General features: G+C 62.3%; 2 protein-coding genes across 2 annotated transcripts in view; one reads left to right on the forward strand and one right to left on the reverse strand.

The window, feature by feature from the left end:
• The first annotated feature begins 34 nt into the window (after window positions 1-34).
• Window positions 35-4,649, forward strand: FPGS (folylpolyglutamate synthase). Its single transcript, XM_008642262.2, has 15 exons — window positions 35-474; window positions 590-718; window positions 824-877; window positions 994-1,058; window positions 1,136-1,250; window positions 1,343-1,420; window positions 1,716-1,777; window positions 1,880-1,982; window positions 2,080-2,157; window positions 2,227-2,374; window positions 2,447-2,545; window positions 2,926-3,076; window positions 3,177-3,252; window positions 3,590-3,656; window positions 3,753-4,649. The coding sequence occupies exons 1-15, from the start codon at window positions 412-414 to the stop codon at window positions 4,178-4,180; spliced, it is 1,716 nt and encodes a 571-aa protein (XP_008640484.1). The 5' UTR covers window positions 35-411; the 3' UTR covers window positions 4,181-4,649.
• ENG (endoglin) overlaps window positions 4,502-10,152 on the reverse strand; it is an 11,366-nt gene continuing 5,715 nt past the window's right edge. The window contains exons 3-15 of the mRNA XM_017745424.1: window positions 9,144-9,278; window positions 8,408-8,570; window positions 8,059-8,215; window positions 7,774-7,903; window positions 7,360-7,534; window positions 7,131-7,273; window positions 6,861-6,998; window positions 6,521-6,565; window positions 6,309-6,419; window positions 5,972-6,217; window positions 5,708-5,771; window positions 5,535-5,636; window positions 4,502-5,130 (exon numbers count right to left, since the gene is read on the reverse strand). Coding sequence (XP_017600913.1) covers window positions 5,012-5,130; window positions 5,535-5,636; window positions 5,708-5,771; window positions 5,972-6,217; window positions 6,309-6,419; window positions 6,521-6,565; window positions 6,861-6,998; window positions 7,131-7,273; window positions 7,360-7,534; window positions 7,774-7,903; window positions 8,059-8,215; window positions 8,408-8,570; window positions 9,144-9,278 — 1,728 coding nt within the window. The 3' untranslated portion in view covers window positions 4,502-5,011. The remainder of the gene's footprint in view (window positions 5,131-5,534; window positions 5,637-5,707; window positions 5,772-5,971; window positions 6,218-6,308; window positions 6,420-6,520; window positions 6,566-6,860; window positions 6,999-7,130; window positions 7,274-7,359; window positions 7,535-7,773; window positions 7,904-8,058; window positions 8,216-8,407; window positions 8,571-9,143; window positions 9,279-10,152) is intronic.

Genomic DNA, 10,152 nt, shown 5'->3' on the forward strand with positions numbered 1-10,152 from the left:
TGGGCCAGGGTCCGGCTGCCTGGGTGGAGTGTCCCCACACTGGGGACGTGGGTTGGTGCCATGCCAGGTCCCCCCTGCAGCACACGGCGTTGCAGCGCCAGGCTCACGTCCCCTTGGCGTGGGTTTGGCGGGCTCGGTGACCTCTTGTCCCAGGAGCACCGTGCAGGTGCAGCGTTGCTGCTTCGTTAGCGCCGCTCATTAAGCACCGGCAGGATGGGGGCGCACTGGAGCGCGTCCCGCTCCCGCCGGCGGCGACCTTGTCCCACTGGGCAGCCGTGGGTGCCGGCGCTGGGCTGTGTTGTGCCCCACCGCGGGGCCAAGGGGCACCTGGGGAGGGGCGGGGAACCTCTGCCCATAAGTAGCCTGTCCCCGTGACAAGGTCTGGTGCTGCCGGCACGTTTCCGCGGCACCATGGCGGAGATGCTGCCGGCGTGGGTGACCAGTGACCCCGCCGAGGGGACTGAGCCTGAAGGGGTGGGTTAGGGTGCAGCGGGGTCTGGGCAGACTGGCCCCTGGCTCTGTGGGGGTTGGCACGGCCCCAAGGCTGCGGTGATGGGCACCATCCTGATTACCCTGGGGGTCTTTCCAGGATGCAATCCGGATGCTCAACACCCTGCAGACCAATGCCAGCTACCTGGAGCAGGTGAAGCGGGAGCGTGGTGACCCCCAGGCCCAGCTGGAAGCCATGCAGGGCTTTTTGGAGAGGAGCGGACTGAAGGTGAAGAGCTGATCCCTGTCCCTGTTCCCCCTGTCCTGTCAGCAGTGCCACCATGCTTGACACTGGCTGCCACGGGGGTCTCACAGGGTGGTTGAACTCTTACAGGTCGAGGACCTGGATCGACTGAACATCATCCACGTCACGGGGACGAAGGGCAAGGTGAGGCGGGTGGGCGGTGCTGTGGGGGATTGGGGGGCTGAGGGGGGGCTGCTGGTGTCCCTTGCTCTGTTTGCCCCTGCTCTGGAACAGGGGGTTTAACACCTCTGTCTCCTCAGGGCTCAGCATGTGCCTTCACTGAATGCATCCTCCGCAGCTACGGGCTGAAGACGGGCTTTTACAGGTGGGCATGGGGGTCAGGAGGGTTTTGAGGGGCCAGTGGAGCTGTGCCTGACTCTTCCTCCTGCTCTGTACCCCCAGCTCCCCTCACCTCGTGCAGGTGCGTGAGCGGATCCGCATCAATGGGCAGCCCATCAGCAAGGACCTCTTCAACAAGTACTTCTGGCTGGTCTATAACCGCCTGGAGGAGACCAAGGTGGGGGCAGCAGGGTTTGTGGGGGTGGTCCCTCCCTTGGGTCCCCTGCTCCCAGGGCCATGTGCTCACCCTCACCCTGCTCTGCCTGGCAGGACCCGGTGCATGCCAGCATGCCGGCGTATTTCCGCTTCCTCACCATCATGGCCTTCCACGTCTTCCTGCAGGAGAAGGTCAGTGGTGGTGGCCTCCAGCTTGTGACAGAGATGTCAGGTTGGTGGGGACCTCAGGGAGGGGGGATGTGGGATCCAGCCCGCACTTGGGGCAGAATTTGTGTGGGTCAGGCTATCGTGGCTGTAAACAGGGGATGCTGTGCCAGGTGCATGATTCTCCCATACATAGCAGGGTGTGCTTAGGTGTGTGTTTGGAAGGGGTGGTGGCAGGGACCCATCTCCACCCACATCCCTGAATCCATGGGGACATATGCTGCTGGTGGCTCTGATGGCTCCAGTGTCCCCGTATCCCCAGGTGGACCTGGCGGTGGTGGAAGTTGGCATTGGCGGCACCTATGACTGCACCAACATCATCAGGTAGGAGCTGGCAGGGCTGAGCCTATCCCCAGGGCTGCCAGGGCCTGATGTCCCCACAGTGGAGGGCGGAACAGCAGGGAAACTGCCGTGCTGCATCCCCAGGGCACCGGTGGTGTGTGGGGTCTCCTCCCTGGGCATCGACCACACCAGCATCCTAGGGGACACCATGGAGAAGATCGCCTGGCAGAAGGGGGGCATTTTTAAGGTAAGGAGACCTGGTCTTCTCTCTCTTGTGTTTTTGGGGTGTGTTCCCCCATGTTCCTGAGCACCCCCATGTCCCTAAGCACGCCCATCCTTCCCAGCCAGGTGTGCCGGCATTCACCGTGGCGCAGCCGGAGCGGCCGCTGGAGGTGCTGAGGGAGCGAGCCCAGGAGCGGAAGGTGAGTTGGTGGCAGGGGCGTGGATGGGGGGTGCTCCATGGCGGGGAGCTCAGCCTCCTCTCCCCGCAGTGTCCTCTCTACCTCTGCCCAGAGCTGGATGACTTCGAGGAGGGCTGCCGGGCGCTGGAGCTGGGGCTGGCGGGTGCCCACCAGCGCTCCAACGCCGCCCTGGCCTTGCAGCTGGCGCGGATGTGGCTGGAGCGCCGCGGCTGCCAGGGTAAGGTGGGGGGACGGGGACAGGGGGCCTGACCCCACCAGGGCCCCTGAGTGGGATATCTGTCCTCCCTAGCTCTTGGGGAGCTGAAGGAAGTGCCGCCAAGCACCGAGCTCGTGGGGAGGCCAGTGCCAGTGGCGCCTGCCTTCCGACTGACTGATGCCATGATTCAAGGTGCAGTATGGTCATGCTGGGACCCCCCATCGCCATGTCACAGGGCTTAGCGGGGCCATGCTGGACCCCAGCCACTGCCATGTGTGCTGGAGGGCACAGTCTGCCCTACACTGGATCCCCATGGGGGTGCCGGTGTTGGGGAAGGTATGAGGGTCCCAGCCATGCCCTGTGTTCCCCCAGGCCTGCGGGACACAGAGTGGCTGGGCCGGACTCAGGTGCTCTCCCATGGCCCTGTGACGTGGTACTTGGACGGAGCTCACACCACCAGCAGCATCCAGGCCTGTGTCCGCTGGTTCCGCCAGGCTGCCCTCAACCAGGACAAGCCCCATGAAGTGCTGGGGAAGGTATGAGGGTCCCAGCCATGCCCTGTGTTCCCCCAGGCCTGCGGGACACAGAGTGGCTGGGCCGGACTCAGGTGCTCTCCCATGGCCCTGTGACGTGGTACTTGGACGGAGCTCACACCACCAGCAGCATCCAGGCCTGTGTCCGCTGGTTCCGCCAGGCTGCCCTCAACCAGGACAAGCCCCATGAGTAAGGAAAGGATGCAAGGGGAGGACGCACGTTGTGGGGGTGTGGTGGTGGTGCTGGAGGTCCCCTGGGGGCATGGGCCACCTGCCCTTTCTCCCTGCAGTGGTTCTGAGGTGCGTGTGCTGCTCTTCAATGCCACAGGCGACCGGGACACGGCGGCACTGCTCAAGCTGCTGGTGGTGAGGTTTGGGGGGCACGGGGGGGTCACTGTGCCTGGATGCCTGGATTCTCTGCCTGTCTTGGGACCCATTTTGCTGTGGGTGCAGGGAGCCGTGAGGTGGAGCTGGCACCCTGTCTGTCTGTCTGTCTGTCTTGTCTGCCCACCCTGCTGTCCCGGGGTGTATCCCACCTCAGCTCCCCCCTGCAGGGGTCTCATAGCCCTGGGTGTGGGGAAGGGACTTGGATCACCCTCTGCCCCATCCCCTGTAACCCCACTGGTGTGGGACTGGTCCCAGTGGAAATCCCATGGGTGGGTCCTGAGGGTTCCCACAGTGCTGATTCCTCCTGTCTCTGCAGCCCTGTCACTTTGACTACGCTGTTTTCTGCCCCAACTTCACGGAGGTGTCGGTGGCCAACAACGCAGGTGAGTGCTGGGGAGACAGGGTCTCCCACAACCCCCCATCCTGATCCTTCCCCAGCTCCCCCTGCAATCCCTGACTGCTGTCCTCATCACTTCCAGACCAGCAAAACTTCAACGTGACGCTGGAGAATGCCCTGACCCGCTGCCTGGAGAACCAGCGGACGTGGACAACGCTCCTGGAGGAAAAAGTGGGCCAGGACCCCTGGCTCCCATCTCCCCTGTGGGTGGGGGGGCTGCTGCAGCCAGCCCCTACCCGAGGCTCCCTGCTCCTGGTGCCCCCAGCCCCACGACCGCTCAATTCCCCAGCCCTCGTGTTCCCGTGCCTGGCCCAGGCGCTGCAGTGGGTAGCACAGGGCCGGGACCCCCATCTGGCAGCCCCCACAGCCTCGGGGGCTCACCCCCACCCCGCAGCCAGCAGTGGGGCTGTGCTGCTGCGGGAGGCAGCCATTGTCCGTGTCCTGGTAACCGGCAGCCTGCACTTGGTGGGGGGGGCCCTGCGGCTGCTCGACCCTGCACTGTCCCAGTAATGGGGGACAGGGCTTTGTACCTCTGTTTACTTGAAGCAACAGTTTTGCCCCCATTGATGCTCAGAGGCATCTGGAGGGTACGTGGGACCTCCCCACCCCATCCTGGCATGGCTGTTTTCACCCCAGTGCCTTTTGCCTGTGCCCTTCCCGGGACACTGTCCATGGGGGGATGTTCCTGGCCTCCATCCCCTCCCTAGTGAGACTGACTGGGGGGACCCCCACGGTGTGGGGGGCTGCCTCAAGCTGTGATGAGGTCCCAGTGCCTGGGGGGCTGGTAGGTGGGAGCCTCAAGCTGTGGCAAGGCTTGGCATCAGGGCGCGATTAATTTAACATAGGGAAGATTTTTATTATTGATAAGAGTTTGTAACTTGGACAGGGAGCTGGGGGCGTGGTGGGTTCTGCCCGTTGTTCTGTGGGAGGGCAGCAGCCTCGCACCATCCTCCACAAATAAACCTCTTGCTGCTCCCAAGGGTGCCTGCTGCCTTCTAGGGGGGATGCAGGAGGGGCACGGGGGTCACCCCAAGTGCTGGGGCATGTCCAGGGGGCACCCACTTCTTCCCCCCCCCATTTGATGGGGAGCCTTGTGGGAGGCTTTGGCAATAGCTGCTCTTTCTGCCTCCCCACTGCAGCGGGGGACCCCAGGGGGGTTGCAGGGTGCCCCCCCCCGGCATGGGCTGCCCTTGGGGGGCCAAAGCATTCACTGAATGAGTAATGGAGGCCCCCTCTGGGCTTGGCCTGAGGTTTGGGGCAAAACATCAGCTTAGTGGCACTGGGGTGGGTCCCTAAGTCCGTTGGCCGGGGGCTGCGTGGGCTCAGGGGGTCCCGGGGGCGTCAGGCCATGCTGCTGGTAGAGCAGGGGGTGCTCTGCGTGCTGCCGATGCTGTGGTTGGTGCTGCTGCTCTCCGAGGCCGGCGCCGTGCTGGAAACCGGCTGCAGTTTGGAGATGGGACCTGGCTCACACCGCCCGCCACGGGGAAACACCAAGGGGAAACCACACTCAGGGCAAACAGTGGTGGCCTTGGCTCAGCCCCATGGGACCTTCCAGCCCTCATACACAAACCCTCAGGGATCACTCCCCAGCTGGCCCCACAGCCCCTAGGATGGAGATGAGCAGGAGTGAGGACAGATGGCAGAGGGGCCCCCAGTCAAGTAGGAGGGACCCTGAGGAGCTGTAGACACCTGGAGCAGGGTTATTCCCCTGTAGCATTGCCAGGACTGTACAGATGAGGGCAGTGGAGCAGCCTGGCTCACCTGGGGACTTTGGCCAGGAGGGATAAATGGGCAACCCAGTAAGGTACATGCACGTGGCACCCCCATCCCACTACGGGGGTCCCCAGCGGTGGTGGATACTCACGGGTGTGTGAGTAGATGTACCAGAGCCCAGCAGTGAGGAGTGCCCCGATGAGGAAGGCACCAAAGGTGATGCCCAGGACAGCGGCCAGCCCCAGCCCACGGTCTGTGGGAGGATGAGACTGTCAGCACTGCCACTCCCATTCCCACTGACCACCTCCCTTGCCCTGAACTCACAGCTGAGCGGCCGCCAGGCATCCTTCACTGTCACCTCCAGGACCTTCTCGAAGATAGTGTCGTTCTGTGGAGGTGGAGGTTGGGGTGAGAGGGGGAAGACGTGCACCCCTATAGGGTGACAGAGCTGGGGGCCCCCAAGCTTTTCGTGGACCGGGGAATGCTGCTCCTGGATCCATCACCCAATGGTGTGGGACAAACCCATCAGGCTGCTACTGCCGATGGGGACCAGCATGGTGGCATCACAGGGTGGGGGGTTACACTGACCTGCAAGCCAGCCTTGCACTTGAGCATGGCAGAGAAGGGAATGTGTCCATCCTCAGGAATGGTGTAGGTGAAGCGGAAGCGCCAGACCTTCCTCCCATGGCTGCTGGGAGGGCCCTCCAGCACGGCCACCCCAGCGCCACGGGCCTCCCCACCCTGCACCAGCAGCACTGCCACCTTCCCTGAGGCCACCAGCCAGCACTCCTTCAGCTGCAGGTCAGCTGGGTGATCCATCCACCGCATGGACGCCTGTGTGGGGTGGGAATGGGGCACACCGTCATGGTCACTGGCCCAGAGATGGCTGGACTGCCCAGCCTGGGCACCGGGACAGTGGCAGTACCTGCACAAAGGCCTCCTTGTTGATCTCCAGCTCCGTCTGTGGTGCCTCGAAGGCAGCGGTGGGGAAAAGGCGCAGGAAGAGCTCCCGCGGGATCTCGCACTGGAAGCCCACCTGCAAGAGGGAGCAGCACTGAGGGGGCACCCAGCACCCAGCCCACAGTGACACTGGCACCTTCTTCCACCCCTGGGCACGGCGGGAAACCCAGCCCTTACCCGCACACTCCGGAGCACTGCATCCTTGGCCAGGCTGAGGATGAGCTGCAACAAGGCAGAAAGGTTGGGTCAGTCAAGTGGTCCCCATTGCCAGGGTCTGTTTTCGGGATGGGATGGGATGGGATGGGATGGGATGGGATGGGATGGGATGGGATGGGATGGGATGGGATTGTCCCACCCACACACTCCCCCTCCATCTCAGCCCTGGGATGCAGTATGATGTTTCCAGCCGTGCAAAAGCAAGGAGGTCCTGGTGGAGAAGCCCCAATGGCAATCACTGAAGCTCTCATGGTCCATCAGTGGGACTGGGGGCAACATCCCCAGCCAGCCCCCCTCTCACCTCATTGTTGGCATAGCCCCTGCCCTCCAGTGAGGTGCCACAGTGGCTGAGGGGGCTTTTCAACATGAAGTGGGTGGCATTTTTCTCTGCCTGGCAGCTGATGTCCCTCAGGGTGATGTTCACCACATCCTTGATTGGCTGGGAGGAAAGCACACTGTAGTCATCCACTGACTGGAGACAGTCCCGTGCCACCCACCCCAAGCACCCAGAGGAAAATGCAACTTTTGAGTGATGTTGGTGGACATTGGGACCCCTCTCCACACTCCTCACCTCCAGGTAAGACCTGATGATGACGATCTCCATGGTTTCATCTGTGCACTTCCAGGGCTTGAGTGTGAGCAGCACCTGGTGGGGCAAGTCTGGGGGCTGTGTGATGACAAGGGGGGTGGTTGTCACAGGTGTCTTGGCCATCTCTGCAGGACAGGAAGATGAGTGGGGGGCTGAGTGGGAGTGGTGGGAGCCCCCATCCCGCCCAGCCCTGGGGTGCCGGAGGCCTCACCGTGCCCCTGGATCTCCAGGCTGATGTGGGTGCTGGCAGGGATGGCAGAGTAGGATGCAATGACACTGTAGTTCTTCTCGAAGGCTTTAGCGATGAGGTCCTGCTCTGTGTCAGGCAAGAGAACCCCAGGGAACAGCGTTGGGAATAAGGGCACCATCCTGTAACTCCCAGAGACCTGCAGTGAGGAGGAAAGGGGGGAACCATAGAGGGGCTAAGTGGAGACCGGATAGCCGGGGGTGCATGAGGCAGGGTTCATCCCAGTTATGAGGGCTTGCAGCAAGGGGGCTGCCACTTCCTCATGTCTAATGTCTCCAAGTACCCTCCTGCCACCCTCCCCATCCCACCAGCATCTCCTGGGCACCTGGCAGACCCCTTGGTGGGGGTGGTGGGGAAGACACGTTCCCCTCAGCCTACCAGTAACTGGATGTAGCACTTCAAGGAGAGGGACCAGGTGAAGTTGGCCTTGCTCTGCAGGATGAGCATCTGGTTGCCGACAGATTTCTCGGGACAGCTCAGAGACAGGTTCACCTCTTTGATGGGGGAGCTGCAAAACCACAAGACCTCCCTTCTCAGCATTCCCCACCAACAGGTCCCACATCCAACTCGGGATGTGGGGCTCTGCCTTTGAGACACCCTAACACTTTCCCAAGCATCTCCAAGCATATCCCACCACCTGTCCCACTGCTGGCACCGTGGTACCTGGGCTCCGACTGCAGATGGATGATGTGAGCAGCCCTGGAACTCTGGGCGTCACTACGTGAGCAGCTCTTCACCCCGTGGAAGAAGACCTCAGTCTCAAGGTGCAGAATGGCATTGAAGTGCTCCTGGGGAATGCATTCTGGAGGGCTGCGGGCATCTGTGTAGGCGGTGGGGTCATCTAAGTCAAACTGGGCTCAGGGGGTGGGGAGAGGCTCAGGGCCAGAGGCATCAGTCCCCATGGCATCTCCCCGGGGAAGGTGCTTTGCCCCAGGAGGTTGTTACCCTTCTGGAGCAGGAAGATCATTGCTGCCCACTCCAGCCCCCCAGTGCTAGCCCCAGCCTCACGCACCTTCTCCCAGGTGGAGCTGGACCCTGCGGGGGTCCTGCAGCTCACTGTATGATGTGATGCCCCCGTAGGTAGCCAGAGCCCAAGTCAGCAGCTGCTCCTTGCTGGAGACCATGGGTGGCTCAGGGTTTGGTGCTCCGATGGCCTCCGGGCTGAGATGGGCATCCTGTGGGCCAAGTGACAGCCTAAGCCAGGGTGAGGGGCAAGGCACATCCCTCCCTTACACAGGCTGGCATGGGAAAGCAAGGAAACCTTTCCCCACAGTGTGCAGGGTACACATGTGAACCCTAAAACAGGTGAGTGTCCCTGGAGCCTGGGCTGGGGGTCACCCTGGATGAATGGGGATTTTCGGGGCCATGAGCTGGGAGCAGCGAGAGCGGCCAGTGGCACGTGGAGGGCTCAGCCCACTTTATTATTAGCCACAAACAAAGCAGGAGGTTTATTTTGCTAACAAAGCGCCTGACCCCGGCTCAGCTCACTGGAGCCAAACCCCATCTCTGACCTTCCTCCCGCCAGCCGGAGGAAATGGGAGCTTTTTCCAGCCCTGTGCGTCATTCCCTGCCTGGCCAGCCCAGTGCTCGGCGCCGCCAGCAATAGTCAGGAGCATCCCCTCCTCCCTGAGGCACCACAAGCATCATGTCTGGTAATCAGGGGGACCAGTGACACCCTTAAACACCCCCATGGATGGCCCCAGCCCTGCTTCCCCCTGGGATTGCTCCCGATGGTCTGTGGCACTCACGGTGCGGATGATCAGGTTTGAGCACGGGGAGGTGATGCTGGCAGAGCAGCGGGCACAGAGGAGAACGAGCACTGCTGACCGGCTGCAGGTATCATCTCGTGGAGTGGCTGTTACCATCAGTGGGACAGGAGAGGCCTGGGGTGGAAGAGAGAGTGTCACCACCATGCCACCAAGCCCCAACTGCTGTCACCTTCCTGGCTGCCCCCTGGAGCCAGAGGGAGCAGGGAGAGACCTCAGGCTGGCCCTGAGGATGAGCCATGCAAGAGGCAGCCATGGGTGGGTTTAGGGGGCAGGGATGCCACATGGGTGTGTACCCACACTGGCAGGGGCAAACACTCCCTGGCTCCCCTAAGCAAGGGACCAGCGGTATCCCCACCTGGAAGATGGTGGTATCCCCACACCGGTGTCCAGGACACCCCACATAGTGGGGTCTAGACACCCCCTTCTTAGGGACCAGGGCATCCTTGAGTTAGAGATGAAGTAATCTCTGCACTGGGTACGAGGATGTCACCCCTCTGTGGACTGGGGTATCCCCACACTGAGGACTGGAGCATCCCTGCACTGGGCTAGGGCATCTCCACCCTGAGCACTAGAGCATCCTCACTGTAGGTACTGGGATGTCTCCCACTGAAGACTGGAGAATCCCCACCCTGGCCACTGGGACATTCCCCTGGCAGGTTTCCCAGCCCTATCCCAGCATGGTGCAGCTGCTCCAGGCTCAGGTGCAGAGATGCCTGGGCACAGTGGTGGCACACAACATTCCTTGTGGCTAGCACTCCCTGGTTGCCTCCAGCCAGAAATCCGGATGGGGAAGTCAAAACTCCAGGTGCTAAATTTGGCAACTGCTGCCTGAATAGCAGCTCTCAAAGTTCTGAGCCAGGCAGTGGGCAGAGAAAACCAGCCGGGGACTGGGTGGGTGGATGCTGTTGCCAGTGCCGGGCACAGGGCTGGTGGGATGAGGCTGTGGGCATCCCGGCCTGGCCATGGCCCCGTGGCAAGCGTGGGTGGC

Source organism: Corvus brachyrhynchos, unplaced genomic scaffold (genome assembly GCF_000691975.1).
Source record: "Corvus brachyrhynchos isolate BGI_N302 unplaced genomic scaffold, ASM69197v1 scaffold59, whole genome shotgun sequence".
NCBI classification, from domain to species: domain Eukaryota; kingdom Metazoa; phylum Chordata; class Aves; order Passeriformes; family Corvidae; genus Corvus; species Corvus brachyrhynchos.

Coding starts and splice junctions, on each gene's coding strand:
- FPGS (XM_008642262.2), top strand. CDS start 412: ATGGCGGAGATGCTGCCGGCGTGGGTGACCAGTGACCCCGCCGAGGGG. Junction 2,375..2,446: donor GGAGCGCCGCGGCTGCCAGG/GTAAGGTGGGGG, acceptor TGTCCTCCCTAG/CTCTTGGGGAGCTGAAGGAA. Junction 2,546..2,925: donor GACTGATGCCATGATTCAAG/GTGCAGTATGGT, acceptor GTGTTCCCCCAG/GCCTGCGGGACACAGAGTGG.